This window comes from Python bivittatus, unplaced genomic scaffold (genome assembly GCF_059951505.1).
Source record: "Python bivittatus isolate LINGU-HERP-01145 unplaced genomic scaffold, Pbiv_v1 ctg000060_np1212, whole genome shotgun sequence".
NCBI lineage: Eukaryota > Metazoa > Chordata > Lepidosauria > Squamata > Pythonidae > Python > Python bivittatus.
In genome coordinates, this window is record NW_028277044.1 from 14,201,498 (window position 1) to 14,224,490 (window position 22,993).

Here is a 22,993-nt window from a genome sequence, read left to right on the forward strand (position 1 = left end):
ATATTTGGACATATATTCTGGGATAGAGACAGGAGAAAAATTATCTCCTTAAAGTATTCATAATATTTCATACAGTAAGGGGACTTTTTATCATGCACAGTGGACTTGTGAAAAGCAAAGAAATTTTGGGTGCAAATTCATACAATGATGCAAAAGATACTGTGGATTAATATTACAATGAAACCAGAATTATTTCTATAGGGTTTTGTGGATGCTGAACTAGAAAAGAAATAAGGGAAACCAATATTGTATATGGTAACTGCAGCAAGATTATTGTATGCACAAACATGGAAGAATAATGAAATACCCACAGTAGAAGATTGGATTATACAATCAACAGAGCTCACAGAAATGGCAAAGCTGACCAGTTTGGTCAGAGAAAAAACGATAAGGAATTTTTTAAAAAACTGGAAGCCTTATATGGACTTTTTGCTGAAAGAAGAAAATAGTGAACTGATGATTTATCGATTTGGGGATTAAAAAAGGCTAAAGAGGGAGGGGAAAGAGTAAGAAGGTAATTACTTGATAAAAAGAAGGGCAGAAGTAATAATTCTATGTTTCTTTTTTCATTTTTTTTCTTTTAATTTTTCTTACTTTTATTGTATTGAAAAATTCATATAGATAATATTTCATACAGTATTGCTTTTTTATTATATCGGACCAATCTATTATCATCCTTGTCTGTTCTTATAAAATAGCCTGAGACAATAACTTGAAGTGGCTTATTTAGAATAATATAACAATTACAGTTAATCTGCTTTTCGTAGTTAAAAAAAAGTCACTCCCAGCTAATTCCTTATTCTGTTCATTCCAGATTCTTCCTTGCCATATTACGACGCTGAAGTGGAGGACAGCTTCTGCCTTTTAGACTGACTATCAACAGTAAAGGAACCAAGAAATACGGCATAGACAAGCATTTAGTAGAATAGCAGTGAAGGCCTTGGAAAAGATACTCAGATGCCGGGATGTGTCCATATCTACAAATATCAGAATCATGCAGGCAATAGTTTTTCCTGGGACAGTCTATGAAAATGAAAATTGGACTTTGAATAAACAGGATGGAAAGAGTATTGACAATTTTGAACTCTGGTGTTGGTGAAGATTCCTGAGAGTATCATGGATAGCCAAGAAAACAAATAGATCACCAAACCAATCAATTCAGAGTTCTCACTCCGGAGCACATAATAACTAAAAAAATACTGCAACAGTTCAAGGAAAACCCTTTGAAAGGAAGACCTTTTTATCTTAACTCCCTATTGAATAACCTAAGAATCACTAGAAAGTAATTCAGAAGTCTGAGGCATAGTTACTCAAATTCCCTCTGCCATGTCACTTAAATATTTCATCTTACACAAATTTAAAAGCCACCAGAATTGCGGGGGAAGATCCACATTAAAATATGTATTGGTTACTATTAAGGATTTTGCTTCAGGATTTCCTTGGCTTCCTTACAGTTCTAAGAAAAGGCCTGGAAGTTTCAAAGGCAAATGTTTGCCTGGTTCACAGATCATGACAAGCCATGGCTTGTTTAAATCTTGTTTATCTAATCCTTACTGGCTGAGGTCAAACAACACACTATGTACAATCCATGATTTATAGATCACAATGGCTAACTTCCTAACAAGCCAGCTGACAAATCCACATGGACCCAAATTACATACCACAAGAAGCAATAAATGTGATTGGTTTGGTTTGATTGGTGTGTTGTATTATAAGCAAAATCTATAAACCCGGTATTTGTGATACAGTGCAGCTTGTGAACTTAGCCCATTTGTTAACTTTTGATACAAGCTGAAAGGGGGAAAAAAATCTTCCTTTTTCAACCAACAGTGGAAAACATACAAATGAAGCCAGAGTTTAACAATGCTTTACACTTCATTTATTCATCATATTTATATAGCCGTCCATCTCACAAAATATGTCCAAATTTCCTATAGCCTTGCATCAAACCATGGTGGACAGGTGTAGTTGTGTGTATGTGAACCTAGTAATTTAATTACAATATAGGACAGTCACATGATTAAAGTATTTATTATAAGGATATTATAGTTCATAACTCTATCATTATAAACCAGTTATTCCTGTACTGGAGCTAAATTCTGACTCAAGGCAAGATTGCAACTGCAAGCTAAATTAATTGGAAACACATGCCATTGAAACCCAAAAGAAATGGAGTTAGCATTCGTGAACGTATAAAAGCTCAATTCTTTATGAACAAAAATTACCTAATATGTTTTTAAAAAAATATTAAGAGTTTGGAGAATTAAAACAGCATTATAGGTGATCCATTTTGGATTCCTTCCCTTTTAAAAAAGGGGAGGGCAGAGCATCTACTGCTCGAGCCAATTCCTATCCGAATCAATGCACTTTCTTTTTTTTTAACGCCGTATCTTCTTAAAACAAACGCCCTGGCCCGGATCTAAAAACCCCTGCCCCTACGGCCGCCTTGCCTTACCCATCAACTTTCTGGAGACGTCAATCAGTGGAGAAAAGGAACTCCGATTGGCTTTTCCTTGGGAGGCGCTCGTGCGGAAGGAGAGGGCGGGGAGAGGGTGGCCTGCGCGTCCTCACCGCCGCGGCTGTGCTGAGGACCCGGAAGCGGCGCCGATGGTGTGTGTCAGCCGCTGGCTTGTGCGCTTGGCGGGAGGTGGTGCGAGCCCCGCTTGGTGGCGAGGTAAGAAGGCGCGGAGCGCAGAGCCAGCCGATTGGCGGGGGCGCAGGGTAGCCGAGGAGGGCCCTGTCCAGCTCGCGCTTTTCTCCGCAGGATGATTTGGGGAAGGGGCGCTTATGTAATCGTAGCACTGGCCTCGGCACCAATTATATTCTGGCTGCAGTATGGAAAAGGTATGAAGCGTCTTCTGTGGAGTGTGCATTTCACGTGTGTAACGCGTGCCTTTGCGTGTCGGCTGCTGCAAGCGATGTTACAACACGCCGAGAAAACTCTATGCCCGTTTCCATACAGTCGCCTGGAGTCATCCTGGATTCGAGGTGGTCGGCACAGTACTGTATGCATTCTCGGATGGGATGGTCTGTATCTCCCCTCTCTCGCTTTACAGAACACCCTGAAAAGAATTGCGGGGGCTGGGGGCGAGAAAGAAACTTGCTTTGAAATCTTGTGTTTGCTCAGGAGTCAGCCCCACTGAGTTCAATGATGATTACTCAGCAGTATGTAGATTGCAATGTTACGGCAGGGTACGCCGATTCAGTGAGAAGTGGATTAATTTGGGCATGTTTGAGGGCATAATTAAAACGTCACGTCACGAAGGGCATAGTTAACACGTAAAGGCCACTCCACGACCTTTTCTCTGCAAAATCGCGGAGAAATTTTAACAGCAAAAAAAGTTCGCGGTCTTAGGCTGAAGTCACGCCCACACAGTGCAAACCTGAAGCCACAAAATAAAACCTATCCACTTGTCTCGAGTCCACGAAGGGCTACTCAGTAGCTGTATACTGTGGGATTAAATTTATCTTGGTCTTACTTTAGGCGTGGTTTTTGGTAGCTGTGTCCGGATTTGCTGCATGGAGCATTTTTTTTTTTTTTTAAAATCTGCGCTCAGTCGTTACCGACTCTGCAGTGACTGCTTGGACGAGTCCTTGCAGTTTTCAAGGCAAGGTGTTGGTGAATTGGCTTTTCAAAGGGCAGATCCACGTTTTCGATGTTTCAGAAGTTCTCTAGCGCCGCTTATCCCCAAATAATTTCTGTGCAATCAGGAGTGCTTGGTGTCCAATGGTTATGGGAGAAGCGAGATGCAACATCTCTAAAGCTGCTTCCGGCGGGGGCGTGGCAAATTCGCCTGCGGAGATCAGTCGATCGGTTTGCACAATACTTCAAGCCAAAATGTGAATTGTTTGCGTTGGGCTTTAGCGCGTAGTGCGGTCCCAGCCGTCGTGCCTTGCAAAACATGATTTGCGGCTTAGCATATACGCCCCTATACAGTGGGGATTTGTTCGCTGAACCGTGGCTGTAAACAACCCAGTATTTTTCAAGGATATTTCCATGGTGTGTCGTCCTTATGAGAGGTCCTGATGGAAAAGGGCCGCACAGATAAAATAGTCATTCGGACAGCCAGCGCTTTGGCTGAAAACCAGCTTTTATTCGGAAAGCCGTCACGCGCCCAAACGGCGTGTGCTTTCGTTTGGGCCGGTTCGACCTTGTCTGGGGCACGGTGGTGGGGACCTTTATTGCCTTGCCTTTCTCCTGTAGAGCCGCGGCCGCGCACTCAGCCTCTTTTATTTGCAGAAAGGAAGTCTGGCCGAGGCAGGGTCTGGCAGGGCTCCTTCGCGGATCTAGGTCCGAATTGCCATTTGCTTCGTTACCGCCGTAGGGCTTAGATCCGTCGGCCGGGTCCGGAACCCCGAGGGAGCAACCCTGTTTTCGGGGGTGGGGGTGGCCGGGGGCGAGGCCTCGCGCGAGGTGCATTGTCTTCGCCCCCCTCCCTCCCTCCTCTCGGCTGAAGTTGTGACCCCCGAGTCCCCGCCGCTTTGTGCGTGAACTTGGTGACTGACTGGTGTGCGCGCACGGAGGGGAGGGGGACCGAGCGCAATGCGCTGTGACGCCGGGCTGGCTTGGGCCCTCCGGAGCGGGGAAAGGGAAGGAGGCCGCCGGCTCAGGGCTTCGCCTCGGCGCCGAACTCGCGCCGCCGCGCCTTCCCCGAAGCAGCCGGGCAGGTGAGGCGATGAACCGCCAGCCGGCCCTCCAAGAGCCGCCGCTGCCGCCGCCGCCGAGCTCCCGCAGCCCGAGGCGAGGGAGCGGCCACCGCATCAGCGGCTGAAAGGCCAGGCCTGCGCCAGCCTCCTGCACTGAGGGAGCGACGGCGGGGCCCGGCTGCAGCCCGGCGGCGTGGGGAAAGTTTTGCTTGTGGCCGAGCGGGCGGGGGCGGAGGGATGAGGAGGGGGCCCGGCGCGGCGCGGGGGTCTCTGCCACCGCCGGCAAGCCGCGCAGAGGGTGGAGTGGCCGAGCGGCGCGGTGGGCGTTGATCCCCCCCTCTCACCCGCGGTCCCCGCCGCCTCCCACTCCCCCGCCCGTTTCTCTGCCGGCCGGCCGCGCTCCTCGCGTCCCTGCCCGGGCGGGCGCGGCCATTACGGCCCCCGGCTGGGCGGGCGGGAGGATGATCACCAACACGCGGGGCTTCCTTTGGTCGGACCTGGAGACGCGGGCGCTGCTGGAGATCTGGGGGGAGGCGGACGTGCAGAGCGCGCTGGACGGCAACTTTCGGAACAGCCATGTGTACCGGGACGTGGCCTGCCGCCTGGCCGAGCTGGGCTTTGAGCGCACCCCGGAGCAGTGCCGCATCCGCATCAAGGGCCTCAAACGCCAGTACTACCAGGCCCGCGAGGGGCTCAAGAAGAACGGGCACGCCCGCAAGATCTGCAAGTACTACGACGAGATGGACCGCATTCTCAGCTGCAGGCAAGGCGGGCACGGCGTCGACGGGCACGGTGTCGCCGAGCGGCCTCTGACCCCCGCGGCGGCGGCGGCGATGGTGGCGGCGGCGGCGGCCGGAGACGAAAGCCACCACCAGCCCGCCATGGTGCTCGCCGCGCCCCCTTCCGCCAGACAGAGCGGCCTCCGCAACAGCCGCCAGGCGGACGCGGAGGAGCAGGACGACGAAGACAAGGAGGACGACGAGGATGGTGGCGAGCTGGAGTCTTCCCCGCGGGACAACTTCCACGAGGACTCGGGCGAGTGCTCTTCCTACGCCGACCACGCCATCAAAGTGGAGTGTCCGCCCTTCGCCATCCCGCTGCCACCAGCCGAAAGTGAGTTACTGTACTAAAAGAGAGGGAAAGGCATCTGTCTTTGACTTGTACTCTATCTTTCCAGCCAGTGCCTGGTGACCTGCTATTGTGGGTGAGATGCCTCTCCTAACTTACAGCCTGGCACCTCACTCTTTTATTTGCTACCTGGAGACTGAGGCTGCAATCCTTTGCTGCTTGCCCAGAAACAATGGCATTGAGCTCTGAATCAGCACATATAGAGTATTGTGCACTTCCATCCACACTTTAGAGCAGTTTTCTCAAACTTGGCAACTGTAATTCCCCAGCCAACTCCAATTCTGTGAGTTGAACTCCGTAAGTCTTAAAGTTGCTGTGGTTGAGGAGCACTGCTTTACAGAAAGCTCTGTTGTGTTCTGTATGCTTTGCTTCTAAGTGAACATGCCAAGGATTGCAGGCCATAAAAATCATACTTTCTCTGTTACCTTCTGAGTCCCCACCTTTGTCCACCCAGAGATGTTAAGGAAAAGTCTCAGCACAGCTGTCACCTTTCTCTCCAGTTCTTGATTAAATTAGCATTTCTAAAGCTGGCATCCCCAAATGAATTGGATGTTAAAGAAAGCTGGTCTAGAAGAAGATAGGAAGCTCCACCAAATCACATACAACTTAGAGCCTGTCCATTCAGACAACCCTTCCTTTCTTTTCACTGAAAAGGTTTTAATTATCCTTCTAGGTAGGGTCTGGTTAACACTAGTGAATGACTCTTTTGTTATAACAACTGCAGTTTATTTTAAAATGAATTCCTATTATACCATATTATAACTGCACCATTTAACTTAACCAGGGAGAATCCTCGTTTTGCATATGCCAGCTGCACATTAAAATGTTACCCAGCAACAGCAGGGAGTCAAAAAATGATGTAACGCCTTGGAGATATCCTGTCTGAATTCTCCAAACAATACACTTCATATTCCTGAGGGCACTGTCACATCTATTTATCTGTCAGGAAATCAGGCATTTCTTGGGATCCCAATGAGCTTTTGATCCCTCTCTTTTATTGAAGGATGGAAAATCCTCCTTAATATTAAAAGTATGCTTTTTATCTTCGATTTTAGTACCCATTTACCCTGTCAAGCTAATTTTGGACAGGCCTTTTACACAAACTTTCTTTGCATACTATAGGACCAGTGTCGAGTATTTACTTATGGTATTTTCTGCACACATTTTTAGAAAATTATTCTTAGAAAGCAACAGTGGTGTTGTACCCTCTGTGTTTTTGATTTTGCATTACTTTGGCTTCATAAGTTGACAGGCTTAAGTCTGGTAGTTCGCACTACTTTTCACACAGAAGTAATATTAAAGAAGAAAATTAAAGTTATATTCTTTGTAATACATCTCTAAAAGCAGGAAATTAAGCTGATGATAATTATCTGCAGTAGAAGTGTTGTTAGAGTTGTGTTGTAAACCATCAGGACACAGTTATTGTGATTAAAATAAGCATATAAATTTTTTAGAGATTTTGCCACAAAATCAGAAAACCCTTGCAGCACCTGAAAGACCACAGATTGAGTATGGCATAGCATTTTATGGACTACAATCAGTTAATGTCTGTCAGGAATCTGATAGAGTAGACTATAGCCCACAGAGTATGCTGTAATGAGTATTTACTAGACTGGTACATAGATGGATATGGAGTTATAGGGACACTTTTTATTACTTATATTCTTTAAAGTTGTATTAAAACTAATTTGCTTTTGTTTTAGGTTTTAAACAAATTAATGCTCACACCAATGCACCACCGTTATTATCTCAGGCTAAAAGATCAAAAAAGCGACATGCAAACTTAACGCTGGACAAAATGATGGAAAAATTTTTGCAGCAGAGTATGGATACTGAAGAGAAGTTCTATAAATACGAAGAACAGCGACTTAAAATTGAAGACAAACGGCGTGAAGCAGAGCATGCCAGGGAGCTCCAGATGTTGCAGATGTTGGGACAGATGTTGGCAGGAATCTCTTCCACAGTATCACAAAGGTCCCAGTTTGTACCAAGTAATCCTTCACAAAGATCAAATCACCGATCGTATGGAGATAATTTTAACTATAATTCTATGACAGCAACATTATCTCCACCCATAGGTACTTCATTCTCTTGTATTAATGATGTGTGGATCTACTAGTTAAGCTTTGTGCACATAGATGTGGTGAATCTTTCTAAAAATCAGTGAAATGGTATTTGGTATTCTGCGGTTTGCTTGAAAAATGAAACGCTCAGCTAATAAAAATGTTTCTATAGACATGGAGTTTATTTAGTAACACTTTTTTGAGCATTGCTGTGGAATAGATCATGGTAACATGTAGCTCACGCAATTCAGCATTTTTAAAGATGTAGAGCAGTCAGTTACTATTTTAGAGGATTAAAAAGAGATTCTGTGTACTGATAATAAAATCCATGTAGCCTGGTATTCAGTATTCATAAACTTCTAGAATTAAATATTTAAAATAATGCAACACATCTTCAGTAGAATCAAAATCAACCATTTGAAAAGATCATCTAGAAGCATACTATATGAGTAATTGCAGAATACAGTGACCTGTTAAAAAGTTGCTTGCTTAGAACTTGAAAAAAAAAAAATCACAGCCTATTGCAGGAAGGTTTTCATCAACCCTCCTAGTACTGGATGGAAGAGGAATGTTTCCTGTTACTAAATATCAGTAGCTGGCAATAGCAGTCAGTAGCACTGTTTCTCTTCCCTACATTTCTTTCACTAGCCTTCCCCAGTTCTGCCTGCCCAAAATATCCTATTCTTCATTTGAGGGCTTTGCCACCTCATTAGGCATTAGAATCTTTCAGATTAACTGTTACTTCTTATTACCACTATCAGTGTTGATCATTAGTTAATCAATGTTAATCATTAGTACTGATAAAGTGGATACTCCATAGGTTAAATCCTCAGAATTTACCTTAGCAAATTTGATAACCTTTCAGCCAAACTTGGCTACCGGAATAACCAGACAGTTACATTTAGTAACTGTGAAAGCACTTCCTGGTTACTAAATTTACATTCCAGCACAGCTGTAAGATGCTCCTAAAGTTGCCTTCACGCACAGTAGGTTTTCCACAGTTGCATGGTAGTATAATAAGCAAAGTTTTAAATAGGGGAGTAGTGGAATTTGTACTTTGCAGTGTCAGGGATTTTTTCCCTCATATAAATACAGTTGCTGCAGGACCTTGGATATCACAGAGTTTGCTGGAGATTGAATTGAGGAAACATATGAAAAGGGTGCTTGCAAATCCTGTTGTATTTAGCTGTTACTGCTGGAAACTGCATGGAAACTCTGCATATTGGGATATGCTTAATATTTCCACCCATAGAAATGTAGAAGACTTTTAGCAGCACACAAGTTTTTTGTCATCTGCTATGGAACAGAATTTGAAAACTGGTTTTAGAACAACTTTCATATTGCTCACTGTGCTGATGTTCTTCAGGACTAGAGGTAACTGCAACTAAATCCAGTTCTATGTTTGATAGAAGTCAATTTCTGTTAAAATAGCCTCCATTAAGTGCAGAGTCCTTGGTGCTCTCTGAGCTTGGTTGTTTGCTTGCAGTCATTTCAGCGCCCAACTAGGTAACGTCATCAGTGCGAGTGAGTGTCGGGTTTGCTCCCTGTTTATATATAGTAGCTTGCCCTGCCAGTTTTGGTGGGGGTGAATTCATAGCTCAGAGAGCACCAAGGACTCCAAAATTCAACCGAGCTACATATATTCTCTTCTATTGGAGCCTCCATTAAGATTCAGATGTTTCATTCTGAACTTATAGAATGCATTATGATTGATTAGTAAAGCTTCATTGTACAAGTACATATATTTACATCTCTGAAAGCATATAATCAGGGCTCTAGTTTTGTGCAGAAAAGGTATGTGTTGAATGAATGTGGAAGTCACCTTAATGTTTAATCAGTTTGTGTGAGAATAAAGAATGTTAATAGATGGCCAGTCTTTTTTATGTACCCTCACTCAATCAAATCTTTATTACGGTCATAGACCAACATAATTTTTGGTGCCCTTCTTGTTTCTGTCTCCACTAAAGTTGTTTTTAGGTATTAAATTGCTAACATTATTCCGATTTCACAATCACTTTATCCAGTCTATATTAGGAATATCTTTACTTGCGTGATTTGTGGTCCATAGTCTTCAACTCAGAACTCTGGGTTTTAGGTTAAATTGTCTGTCTGTCTGTCTGTCTGTCTGTCTGTCTGTCTGTCTATCTATCTATCTATCTATCTATCTATCTATCTATCTATCTATCTATCTTGCAGCTGTGCAGAAGTACCTGATTGTTTGCAGTCAGGTTCTGCTGCTGATATACTAGAAGCTTTGAAGGGTCAAGGAAAGACTTGTGGCTCTTTCCTTAGCCTTGTTTGCATCACCAGTTTAACCTGAGTACTCATTCTCTTGTTATGTTTTTAAGACAAATAAAATAGTTGCCAGTAGAAAAAAACAGTTTGGGGCTTTGATGCTTATATATGATAATGCATGTATTTATTGTAAGTGGAATGTATTTTTAAAGGGATGATTCCTATTGCAAATGGTGACCCAAGATTGTTGATCTGCAAGTGCTCTTTTCCGGTAATGAAGTTTGGTTGTGGAGATGACTGTATTGATCTAGAACAGTGTTTCTCAGTCTCAGGAACTTTAAGCTGTGTAGACTTCAACTCCTGGTATTCTCCAGCCAGCATGGCTGGCTGGGGAATTCTGGAAGTTGAAGTCTACACAGCTTAAAGTTCCTGAGGTTGAGTAACATTGATCTAGAAGAAAAGGGATTTTGCTGAGAGTGCAGCAATTTGAAGTTTTTTTGTCCCAGGGATACCTGATGTTCTTTGTCAGTTTTCTGATTGTAACAACTATCCACGTTTGATGTTCTAAAATAATGCAGCATGTTTTGATAGAAGCTGTAGTGAAGCCTAATACTAACCTGTATTCAAAGCTACAGATTAATTTTTGTCGCTTATTTTGATCTTAAACATTTTCAGTACTTGAACCAGTATCCATTCCTATCTAAAGTGACTTAGTTCACAAATTGCTATGAACTATAATGTGATTTAATCATTATGGCTTAAAGCATTAAGTGAATCTAGCCATTATGGATTATTAACTAGTTTATGTCTTAGTGTTACATGTGAACCAGGCCATCATTACTTATTCAGGACATCATAGTTAAATGAAAGGTTAGCATGATCTGTGAACCTAACTGTTGAGAATCAGTATCGATCTGTTGGCATCTTTTCATTCTAAAACAATGTGATTTTAGGCAGTTGTAACATTTTCTCTTTGCAGTCTCAGACATAAGATTGCAGTGGGTACATATATCTGGTTAGCCCAGGTTCTCTAGAGCTGTAGTGTTATTTCAGGTAGTTTGCTTGAAACATGGACATGTGAAATTGCAGCCTAAAGCTACTTGTAAGAGAACATTTAAGCTATGGTTAAGATACCTCTATGTTTTCTCATTTAATATTTCCTCCCAATATGCATACATACTATATCTTGGAAATTATTAATAGATAAGTTGAAAAAAAAACAGGAACCTGATTGTTCAATATGAAACACTTAGCTCAAAATGTTTAGAATGCAGTACATTTTGCACACATCGGTTTCAGAGTGAGTGAGATACCTCAGAATAAAATAAAAGTATATGCCTTCTCTTAAGAGATTTCTTGTGCTTCCAAACACTTGTGACCATACCCATGTAGGGAATTGGGAAACTGATGCCTAGGTATAGAAGACTAAAATCCTTGACTAGCCAAACTAGAAATGCTATTTATATCTGTTAGCGTGTTGATAATGGGGGTAAGTGTGGTTTAACCAGACTAGTAAAACAAAAACACACCTTCTTTACTGTTATTTGTGAATAAGGTTGTGTGGAATTTGGGTTGTTAAAATACGAATAGCTATATTTAAAATGGCAATTTCTTTAGAAACAAATTCTTGTAATCTGTGAATGCAGTCAACATCCTAATGTTAAAGGTTTATATTTGTAATAATTATTTAAATGTCCTTATTTTTTTCAGTCATAGAGAGATCTTTTTCAGTTCACAAAACACATTCCATAAAGGAAATGGAAAATATATTTCAATTGGTGCGAAATGTTATTCCACCTTTAACTGCCAAAAAACATAAAGGCCAAGATGGACGAATAGGAATTGTTGGAGGATGCCAAGAGTAAGTTAAATAAAAATGTACAAATATGTACTGCTGGTACTATACTGTCTCAGACATTACTGTTTATCTCTCTTTTTTACTTGTGTCACTTTCATACTAATTATTTTTCTTAGTGTACTGTTTTTACTTATTAAAAACTAGTTATTTTCCAATTTTACAAGATTTTCTTTCTTACATGGAAGTAGTTGTCTTCAAATAAAACAACACATATTGCTGTTAGATGCCTGGGGCATAGACATTGTGCTACTCTTCAGTTAAGGTGTCACAGCCAATCCATGCTTTAGCCACTAGAGGTATATCAAGGGCACCTTCTTTTGTGTATTCCAAATTTGCAGTAATTATTACTATCAAGCAAACAATTCTGTTGCAGATTTAGTTTATTTCTAACTAGAAAGGTTACTGCTTTAATTAAACTTTCCATTCTGGTCTGAAAAGGATGACAGAAAGGAAAGAATACATTGACCTGGTCGCTGCCATATTTCTGCACTGTTGGAATATGACTCCAGTTTCATCCAGTTTTCATTAAATCAATTAGCAAATTTGAATAATACATGTGTATCCTATTCATAATTAGTAGTATGATAGCCTGAGAGCTCTTTAATTGGATCTTAAAGTCACCATCTGACTGCAATTCCACAATTTATTATATAAATGATTATCTTTCATAAAAAGCAATACCGTTAAGGAAGAAAATACTGAACTGTTTTCTGGGTATGTATCATGATAGTTTTAAAAAAAAAAAGTGGAATGTGTTATTACATGTAGAATTCATGAACTCACCTTTCACTTAAAAGATACTTTAGCACAACAAATTTAAGTTTGCTGGAAAGGTGATCATCTCAAAAGACAATGGGCTGGCCAAACAAGATTCCCAGTTTCGTTTATCTTATGTGAAAATGACTAATCTTGTAAGAATGTACTAAAATTTTAATTTAAAATTGTATGATACATGAACTTTCATGAAATAGAGTTTCCGTTTTGTGTGTACATTCACTAAAATTATATGATAATCAGTGATTTAGGGAGTTCTTGTCACATTCTACATCTGAAGGTGAAAAGTGCTTATAAATCATTTATTTTAGGATAACTCTGGGTACAATATTAATGGTTGTGTGAAAAGGCAATGCAATGTTAGATTTACTATCATTGACAAAAGTGTTCTTATGTCAAGGAATTAGTATAAATATGCTAATCAAGTGATGTGATGTTACTTTAATTGATAACTTTTCATTATTGTGATATAAGTTCTTATATTTTTAACAAAGTACATATTTCCTGTTTCTTTTCTTTTTTTCATATGCAGGTATACAGGAGCACCATATTTTGCTGCAATTTCTGCTCTCAAAGTGGTATGTTTCTTCCTGTCTTTGTGTGAAGTACACAATTAAAGATATACTGTTCTTTATTCCGCAAAGTTAAGCGCAGTTAAACCAATTAAAAAAAAATGTGCTGAACCCTGTGCCCAGTAATAGACGAAAATGCTAGTTTTGTATTACTGAAATGTCAAAATTATTCAGCAAACTCTGAAATTTTAGTGTGCTGACAGCAGCTGACTATATATGTAGGTGATTGCATTTATAAATTCTAATTTCCATTTTGAGTCATCAGGTGTTGGTTACACAGGGTGTACAATGGTGCTTGGAAATAGTAATTTCTAAGGCTGCTCATTAACCTTGGATGAAGCTTGAATTTCTTGGTGGATTTGCAGTATTTCATTTATTCAAGATGGACTGGGCACCCTAACTTGCTGTGTTCCAAATTCTACTCCTTTGCGAAGCTCTGGCCCAGACCTGTTGCTTCATAGATTTGGCATGCTGCAAATGGTACTGGAGCAGCTATGCAAAAAAAAAAAAAAAAAGCTAACATTTATATAAAACACTGTGCACAGGAGGGAGGTGAGTATTGGATGTAGTTATTAATTAAATCAGAGCAGTCGTACAATTGATCTACCTTTGGATGCCCAGTCTTATAAGGGGAAGAAAGATCTTGGGAGAAATGTGTTGTTTAAATGTTTTATGTTGACTCTAACTTAACTATTTCTCAGTCTCTCGTTCTTAGCACTTGCTTGGTGATGTTTTATGTGCTATTTTAGCTAGCTGTAAATTGCTATTTACTTGTATGGAAAAAGACAATGGAGTTTATTTCTTAGACCTCAACCCCTGAGGATTAGTAGCACTGCAATTAAGGAAGACACATCATTATTCCTTACCTCCGCCCTTTGTGTTCAGTCTGTCTGTAATTTGCACAGATATTCCTCATGATGGGAGCCTTTTTTGCTTCAAATTTCAAAAAAGGTATGGGCACCTTTTTTAAAATAACATTGTAAAAGAGTGGAGCTCAAAAACCCTATACCAATTTCTCTGATATTTAATATTCTCCATTCCCTTGTAATTATCTAATTGTCTTACAAATTTTGCCTTGTTCTTATGAAAGAAAAATATATAGCTATTTTCTATATTTTCCTCACACTAAATTGTCAGGTTCCATTTTCCAAATCTGCTTCTGATCTGGGATCAAGTTAAATCAGACTAATCCAGGAATGATTTGAAGTGAATTGGGTCATTTCTGGAGCTTCAGATCTGGCCCCCAAAGTGGAGCTGGTGATCTCTGCATATCCATAATAAGTTACTTCAGGAGTGTATTTCACTTTTGTAATTGCTGCATTGCAAACCTCATGGGGAGAAACTGTCCTCGTTTATTTCCACCTAAATTTTCCACTTTAAAAGTTTCATTTCTGGAACCAACTTCAGTTTGAGAAAACAGATATGAACATACTCTTTAATTATCAATAAAGTAAGGGAGTTTTGGGTACTAGCTTTTAAATACAGAAAGTATGTTTATTTCTAATCCTGAACAAGTTTTTTTTTTATTGAAATCAGTGAGAATTACTTCTGTATTTAAGTTTGGGGAATGGATATGAAGGATAAACCTGAAAATGTTGAGTTTCAGCATGAAATCAAGGGAGAAAAAAGTAACTGAAGAATTTTAAATAAATGTTATTAACGATGGAAAATGTGTCCATTTTCTTAGGGGGCAGACCTATCACACGTATTTTGTACCAAAGATGCAGCAACTGTAATAAAATCTTACAGTCCAGAGCTTATAGTCCATCCAGTTCTGTAAGTATTCTGTCTTTGTGCATGAAAAAAATCACATGCTGAGCCAGCTGCTGTATAAGTTAGGGTCTTAACTGACGAAAGCTAATTCCAGCTTATAAATGCTTAGTGGTGCATTCATGTCATCATACCAGCCTGTTGTCTATTGCACCTATCTAAAGGGTAGAGTGCCTTCAGGTTTGTGAGATGGAAATAGTGTGCCTAGAATTATCAGGGTAATTTTCAAAATTATATATGCAAGTGTTCCTTGTCTGTCACATGCATTGATTCATTTTTAGCTACAGTAAGTTTTGTCTTTTGCTGAAACTAAGACCAGTTCAAAAAATTATACTGAGATTTTTTTTTTCCTTTCGAGCAATTTCTTAATGGCATTTAATTGCTTGAGGAACTAGAAGTTGCTCTCTGCAATCAGTTAGACCAGTGTTTCTCAAACTTGGCAAGTTTAAGATGTGTGGATTTCAATTTGCAGAATTCTACATCCAGCGTGGCTGGCTGGGGAATTCTGGGGCTGGTCCACACATCTTAAAGTTGCCAAGTTTGAGAAACATTGAGTTAAACTCTGCAAGGTACCTCCTTTCTCCCACAAATAGTGGTGCTCAATATTAAAGCCCAGCACTTCTTATGATTTTTGTTCAGGCTGAATCCAAACTGTAAGTCAGACTCCCCCATTATTTGTTGGTATAACAAAAGGCACCGCCTGAAAATTTCAGAGTATCATGACCTTTTATGGAAGCCACTGCATATGACAGGTCACTAGGTGAATCTTTGTAAGTATTATATTACTTATTATAATATAAGTATTATATGACCTTGAGGTTAACACCTCCTCTTTACAGAATGTGGAGGACATTGGGGATGGGGAGAGGTGAAATAAACAGGAATATGTTTCCAAAAAATAAAATAGAAAACAAGCTTCATATAGACTAAGACTGAAACATGGCACATGGGAATTTTTTCTCCTTTCTATGTGTAAAAAGAAAAAGGGAACAATGCCAGCCAACTGTTTATATGGGAATTTTTCTTCCTTCCTGAGTTCAGAAGTGTCCTAGACAGATTCCTCTCACCATGTTCCTTCATATACTGTCACCCAGTATAATTAAATAGTGGAACACCTCCGAGGCACTTGCTGGCTTTTGTTCCTTCTCAACTCCTTACATTTATAATTTTGAATAAAATTATAACAAACATAATAGATGTTGCTGTTGAAAAATTGAGGGGGAAATCCACTGACAGCTTTCAGCTGGCAACCTGCAATTTATTTACTAGATTTATTGGCCACCTGACTCTATCACTGGGCAGTGTACAGTATAAAACAATGATGTGCAAAGTCCAAAAAAGAAACAACATCTCAAAAAAAGCAATAGAATCCAATAAACGAGTCATCCCACAGAGTCCACCACCCACTCTAGTCCAGGGCCTGGGAGAAGGGCTAGCCCTTAAGGGCTTGTTAAATAAGGCCAGGGTGGGATCTCTGGGATATGTTCCAGCAGACAGATAACATGACAGAAAAGGTCTGTTTTCTGAGTCCCATCAGATGGAAGTATGTTGACCACCAGATTGTATGGGGTGGACAGAAAGTAAGGAAGAGAGTCTGTCTCTCAAATAACCAGGCCCTATACCAGTATTGTACAGTTCTTTACAAATGTAACATTGGGAGCTGCTCTTAAGAGATGCAGATTATATTTTATTCCCCCTTACACAGTAGCAGTGCATCATGCTTTTTCCATAGGAATAAATTGATATCCCTCCGTCCCATTGTTTTTAAAAAGCAGCCGCATGTTACTTTTTTAATCATATCAATGTGAGGGTCTGTGTTTTAAGGAAAATTTCTGTTTATGCTACTAGCAGATGCACAGAAAGAAGGCCTAGTGGTAAACTGGAAGAGTGATTTTTATTTGCATATGCTTTAATGTTTCTCGTTAGTGATAGCCCTGATGCTGTGCGTGAAGTGGAAAGCTGGTTACCACGACTTCACTCAGTTGTCATTGGACCAGGATTGGGAAGAGATGATGTACTACTTGAACATACCAAGGTAATTTGGACTTCTTAAGGTATTGCTGGTGCACTGCTTTTATTTTTTTTTTAAAGAGAGTATCAGATTTATGTTGTTATTTATTTATAATGCTTTATGCCACTTCAAAATGTAACCAATGTTGCATGGCTTGCATAAGTTTTAAAGTAGAATAATTAAAATAGAAAATGTTAAAGCATCCCATGTTCATTTGAACTCTGCAAGCAAGTTCAAAAAACTCAGGCTTTGGCTAATTTCTGGGGACCAATCCATAGATAATGGTTCCTACAAAATAGACATATTTATACCCCCTCCTCTTTATACCCCATGTGCAAGGCATGGTGTTCGTGGGTTACCCAGTATTTATTTTGAATGTATTTTTCTGAAAAGCTGCTGTTGCATTGAGTCTTGTTGGGAAAGAGTGAATGCCAAAATAAATGTGGCCTGCCCGTAGGGCTCCATTTAATAAACTCCTAGTAGCACCTGTTGCTTAAGATTGCAGATGCCTGTATCATGGCACTACAAGGATTGCAACATGTAGAAAGTTGTCAAGGGCTTTGTTGCAGATTGTTGAAGAGGAACATTAATTCTTTAGCAGAGTATAGCTACTTAAAACTTACAGGTTTCAGGACTAAATGAGCTTTTTCAGTAAAGGGTTTTTTAAAAAATTGCCTCTGATGAAATGAAGACAGTGAAGTTTTGCTACATCACTTAGGTCTGCAACAACTGAGATTGGCTTGAGACTCCAGCTTTTGGGGAAGGTTTCCCTTTGGATAGTATAAGTACTTCTAAAAAATCTGCTTGAGAATATCCTGACCACCTAGTGGTAGCAAACTTTTCCTTGCCAGGCTTCAAAGAAATTGTAGCTAAGACCATCTTTAAGAGCTTATTCAAGTCCTGTTACAGTGGTATATTTACCACTCATTCTTCAGTTACTTTTGTCTCACATACACATAGATTTTAAAAAAACTTGGTTTTCTGAGTCTTACTTTGGAATGAGTCAGAATGGATAAATTCACAGTTGGCAGGACTTTGTCTGAAAACTGGACCTGGCCTCTGATCCAGGCTCAGGCTTTCTATGCTTAACCATAGTCTTAACCCATAATAAAGACAAATAACATGGTTCATTGACAATTCTTTTAGATTTGTAATGCTCTGGTCATAAACAGCAACTTCCTTGAATTTTTATTCTCAACTAGGGTGCTTAGTTCCATAATTTCCTATACAGGCCACAAAATGGATACCCACGCAACTTTATCAAAAAGCGCCTGACCATTCAACCCACTACAGTACAACCAAAACAAGCTATGAAAAGGATAACACTGCCATACATCAAAAACGTCTCAGAAACAGCCAACAGACTATTACAACCACAGAGTATCACCATAGCATACAAACCAACTAAAGCCCTACAAAACATCTTAAGTAAACCAAAAGACTCAGTAGCCCAAGAAGAAAAAACAGGAGTCATCTACAACTTACAATATAAGGACTGTAACAGCCACTATGTAGGACAGACAGGCAGAAGACCAGCAGAGCACATCCCTGAACATCAACTAGCAGTCAGAAGACATGATGAAAACTCCTTAATCTCACAGCACGTGAACAGTCTCAACCACAGTTTTAATTGGGAAATTTTGAGCATCCTAGACCAAGCTAAATCTAAAAACACTAGGGAATTCCTGGAAGTTTGGCATTCAAACAAATCAGCCATCAGTAGACACATAGAAATAAACCATATTTACACACATTTGAAAGAGACAATAAAAAAGTTAAGAAGGAAACAAAAAAGACCAGAACATATCCCCTTCAGCAGCTAACACTCAGATAAGCAGGGATTAACATCAAGCAGAAAGCAATACCCTTATCAGGGCACTATGAAGGAGAAAACGACATCCCCACCAAAACTGGCAGGATGAGCTACTTTATATAAACAGGGAGCAAAGCCTACACTTACTCATGCTGATGATGTTACCTAGTTGGGTAATGAAACAATTGCAAGCAAACAACCAAGCTCAGGGAGCACCAAGGACTCCACAGTTCAACCCTGAGCTACCTATATTCTCTTCTGTTGAATGGGATAATTATGGTTGGATATTTACAGTTTGCTTTTATCCTAAAAGGGTATTTGTATTGGCTTTGCATGTATTTTTAATGTGTGCTTTTAAATGTGTGGGGAGTTTTCAATAGATTCAGTAAATCTGAATGTGAAATTATTTGTGAACCCATTTTTTGGTGAAAATATTAATAGTGGAGGAGAAAGAGGAAAACAGCAAAAATAATAAATGTGACATGTAGCATATGGTGTATTGTTTAGAAGAAGTGTTTTATTCTTTGAATGGTTTGAGTTTTTCTGTTTTATTTAAAATGTTGAGATTGCCTTTTATTAAAAATGTATTACTTTTTGCAAAAGGAGAAAAAGAATTGTATTTTCTCATTCAATGTTATAATTTTTAATTTACAATTTTTAAATGTATTTTTTTTTATAAATAGGGCATAATAGAAAAATCCAAGGTCAAAGGAATTCCTATTGTAATTGATGCTGTAAGTATGATAATTTTATTAACTTGCTTACATGATTTTGAATTTGTCATTAAATATTTCTTCTTATTGCCCCATGCAGGATGGTTTATGGCTCATTGCCCAACAGCCTTCTCTTATTCAGGGTTATCCTCGAGCTATTCTTACTCCAAATGCTATGGAATTTAGCAGGCTCTATGAAGCTATGGTGAGTCCATACAGTCTCCAATTATATTTCCTGAGGGAAGCCAATCCAAACCCAAATTACATTTAATATTACTAATGTAGAACTTCAGTAATTATTTAAATAGGCTTTGTGATTTTAGCCTAATTTAATCTTTTTAGAGCATAAATTTCTAGGCTGTCAACCAGGTGGGGGGACAAGAGTTCACCATTCTGTAATGGCACTCAGAAAAGTAATTATCTGCACATTAAGTCTTGAAATTGCTTCCTTATTTAATAAACAAATTTATGTGGCTGCCTATCTTAACCTATGTAACTCTAGAGTCTATGGAGTGAACTGTGGGAAGGCAGCCTTTCAACAAAGTCTATATAAATTATATTTGTAGTTATATGTTTACTTACAGATAGCTACAGTCCCTATAGATGTACAGGTAGTCCTTGTTTAGTGACCACAATTGGGACTGGCAGCTCTGTTGTTAAGCGAAGCAGTCACTAAGTGGGAAATCACATATCCACAACTGTGCTTTCCTTTTCCCCACTCCCCTGCTCTTTGGAATGCTCACCTGGCACTGGGATAATTAGCAAGAAGGGAATTAATGTTTGTATTTATATTGATTGGAGAGGAAGGGGTTACTAGAGAGTAAGCAGGCACACAATGGAGAATACACTTCGAAAAAATGTGGTGGTGCAGGCAGTTCCAAGCATGCTACATGAATAGCCCGTGTATTCCCCATTGTGTGCCTGCTTACTCTCTTGTAATCCCTTCCTCTCCAATCTCTCTACTCTGCAAGGAGGGAAAAAAGTGAAACAACAGATCAGGCACAGGACAATGTGTACTGACTGTAATGGCGATCACTTGACTGAGGGATGCTGCAAAGGTCGTAATGTGGGCATTGGTTGTAAAGTTATTTTTTTCAGCACCATTATAACTTTGAATGGTCCCTGAACAAGGCAGTCAGTAAGCAAGGCCTACCTGTAGAGGCAATAGATCACAAGTGTAGCTGACTAGGTTAGGTTTGAGTTCCAGAAGAATTGAGACAAGATGCCCCCCGGCATCTACCTAATTCTGTGCAATAGGTTCAAAGAACTAAGTTACCATCTACTTACATAACTTCACATGGCTTGGTCAGTCTTCTCACACCTCTTCATACCTTCATCATCTCATCAAGTTCACGTGTAACTATCTTTTGTTTTGTGTTTTGAAAGTCATTGCTTGTTATGTCTTAGAAAAAGAGCTTCATTCTGGTATTTTTTAACCATAAGTTAAAACCTTCCAAAACAAACCCTTCTAAGTCTGGAACTTGCTTTGAGTGGATTTTTTGTATCCTCTCTTTCATACATCTCCATTCACTTTCACACAAATATGTGCAGATTATGTGTAAACCAAACAACTACAAATCAAGACATGGTAACACTCGCAACAAATATGGCAACAGCTCTTGTATGGTTTGTGGAGACTGTAGTTAAGCAGGTAGTTAACATTTCATAACTTAAAGTTTAAAAATAGTATGATGATTAAAAGATCCCTTTTCATCATTATTTGCTGCAATTATTTCTGTATAATTTCCTCTCTTCTATCTTCTCCTTTAGCTTAGAGACCCTGTAGATAACAGTGATTATCACGGATGTCTGTTAAGGCTCAGCCAGGCCTTGGGGAATTTGACAATTGTTCAGAAAGGTGAACGAGACCTAATTTCAGATGGAGAAAAAGGTATATGAAGGAAACACAGAGCAAATATTTTTATAAACGTAATTTTTTTTTTCCCAGCATGGGTAGATGCTGTAGAAAAATAAAAACAAAATGCAGGTGTGTGCATATAATATATCAAAATTAGAAGAAGGGAGTACTAGAAGTTTTTTGTTAGTCATTGGTCAAAAATTGACTAATGCATTATGGTAAAAATGTCACTATTCAAACAGCACCATATTTTACGATATTAAAATATACATAGATATCAGAGCTGTTTAAAAATAAAATGTAAATGAAATTATTAATAAAAATTGCTGTTATTACAGAGATGTTTTTGCCTTAATTAAACCTGTGAACTTAATGCAATAATGCAAAAATAAAATAATAGAAAAATAGAGCAATCTTATGCATGTTCAGTGAAACTTAGTTCTGATCACATGTGTACATACAAGGTTTAAATCTTAACCTTATAAAATAACATAGGTTGTTCTTAAATTCAGTTCTGATCATACTTAAAGAATGAACTTTATAATTAAAGAAATAATGCCTGCTACAGTTTGTACCTACATTTTTTAATTCTCACACAAGCTCTGTTAAGTAAGGATCAAGTATCCTCAGTCCCTTCCATTTTTTGTGTTACAGTGCTTGTATGTAGCCATGAAGGAAGCAGCAGGCGGTGTGGTGGACAAGGAGATATTCTCTCAGGGTCCCTCGGAGTCCTAGCGCACTGGGCCTTCCTTGCGGGGCCAGAAAAAACAAACGGGTGAGGCGTGCCGTGCATTCTGATCAGTTTCTTCCCCTGATTGATGGGTGCCTTCCTAGATCAGACTCAGCATATGCCCGGTTTCTGTTAGCGGGTGATAGTCCCTACATCATGGCTAATGTTGCAAGATTTGGTGCAGCTGTTCGCAAAATTCATGAGGCATCAACTGAACATAGCATTATAACAGACCTAGAACATAGTTAACTACATTGATTTTATACTTGCTTCTTTCCTATGCTATTGTATCGATTTTAGCCCTTTTCCTTTTGACAGAGCCCACCCAGTTCTGGATGTTTTTTATTGCTACCTGTATTTTAGCTCACAGTTGGCACTTTTAGCACATTTTAACTCTGACCAGGTGGGCAAATGGGGTCCATCTTTCTTATTGTTTTTGTTGCTCTTACTGTCTTATTTGTACTGGCCTAAGAGCTAATAAATATGTGTTGGTTTGTTTGTACTCCTGGGGTATAGTCAAGCTCACTTCCATTTTAATTGGGATTCTTCTTTCTATTTTAGTCAAAATCCTTTTCTAGTGGCTGCATTTGGAGCATGTTCACTTACAAGGCAGTGCAACAACCAAGCCTTTCAGAAATTTGGACGATCTATGACAGCCTCTGACATGGTTTTAGAAATCGGAACAGCCTTTAATAAACTCTTTGAAACCTAAGACCAAAGCGGCAGAAGAGGAAGAAGAACTCTGGCAGCCACAGAAGTTACAGTAGGATACCCTTGTATAATGCACCCCTTTTCAAGTGCTGTAGGCAGTAATGGTATAC

The 22,993-nt window shown here is 39.7% G+C and overlaps 1 protein-coding gene and 2 long non-coding RNA genes across 3 annotated transcripts in view; 2 read left to right on the top strand and 1 right to left on the bottom strand.

Moving 5' to 3' along the window:
* The window catches only part of LOC148216436 (uncharacterized), a 58,235-nt gene extending 56,534 nt beyond the window's left edge, over window positions 1-1,701 (top strand). Inside the window, exon 3 of the long non-coding RNA XR_015795395.1 lies at window positions 815-1,701. This is a non-coding gene — a long non-coding RNA (uncharacterized LOC148216436). The remainder of the gene's footprint in view (window positions 1-814) is intronic.
* The window catches only part of LOC148216437 (uncharacterized), a 57,296-nt gene extending 54,625 nt beyond the window's left edge, over window positions 1-2,671 (bottom strand). Inside the window, exon 1 of the long non-coding RNA XR_015795394.1 lies at window positions 2,456-2,671. This is a non-coding gene — a long non-coding RNA (uncharacterized LOC148216437). The remainder of the gene's footprint in view (window positions 1-2,455) is intronic.
* Window positions 2,672-2,850: 179 nt separating this feature from the next.
* NAXD (NAD(P)HX dehydratase) lies at window positions 2,851-22,993 on the top strand. The gene is made up of 11 exons (XM_007436117.3): window positions 2,851-5,760; window positions 7,479-7,853; window positions 11,784-11,934; window positions 13,238-13,283; window positions 14,965-15,053; window positions 16,974-17,082; window positions 19,555-19,605; window positions 19,685-19,789; window positions 21,355-21,475; window positions 22,097-22,217; window positions 22,734-22,993. Exons 1-11 carry the CDS (start codon window positions 5,109-5,111, stop codon window positions 22,882-22,884), a joined length of 1,971 nt encoding a protein of 656 aa, XP_007436179.2. The 5' UTR covers window positions 2,851-5,108; the 3' UTR covers window positions 22,885-22,993.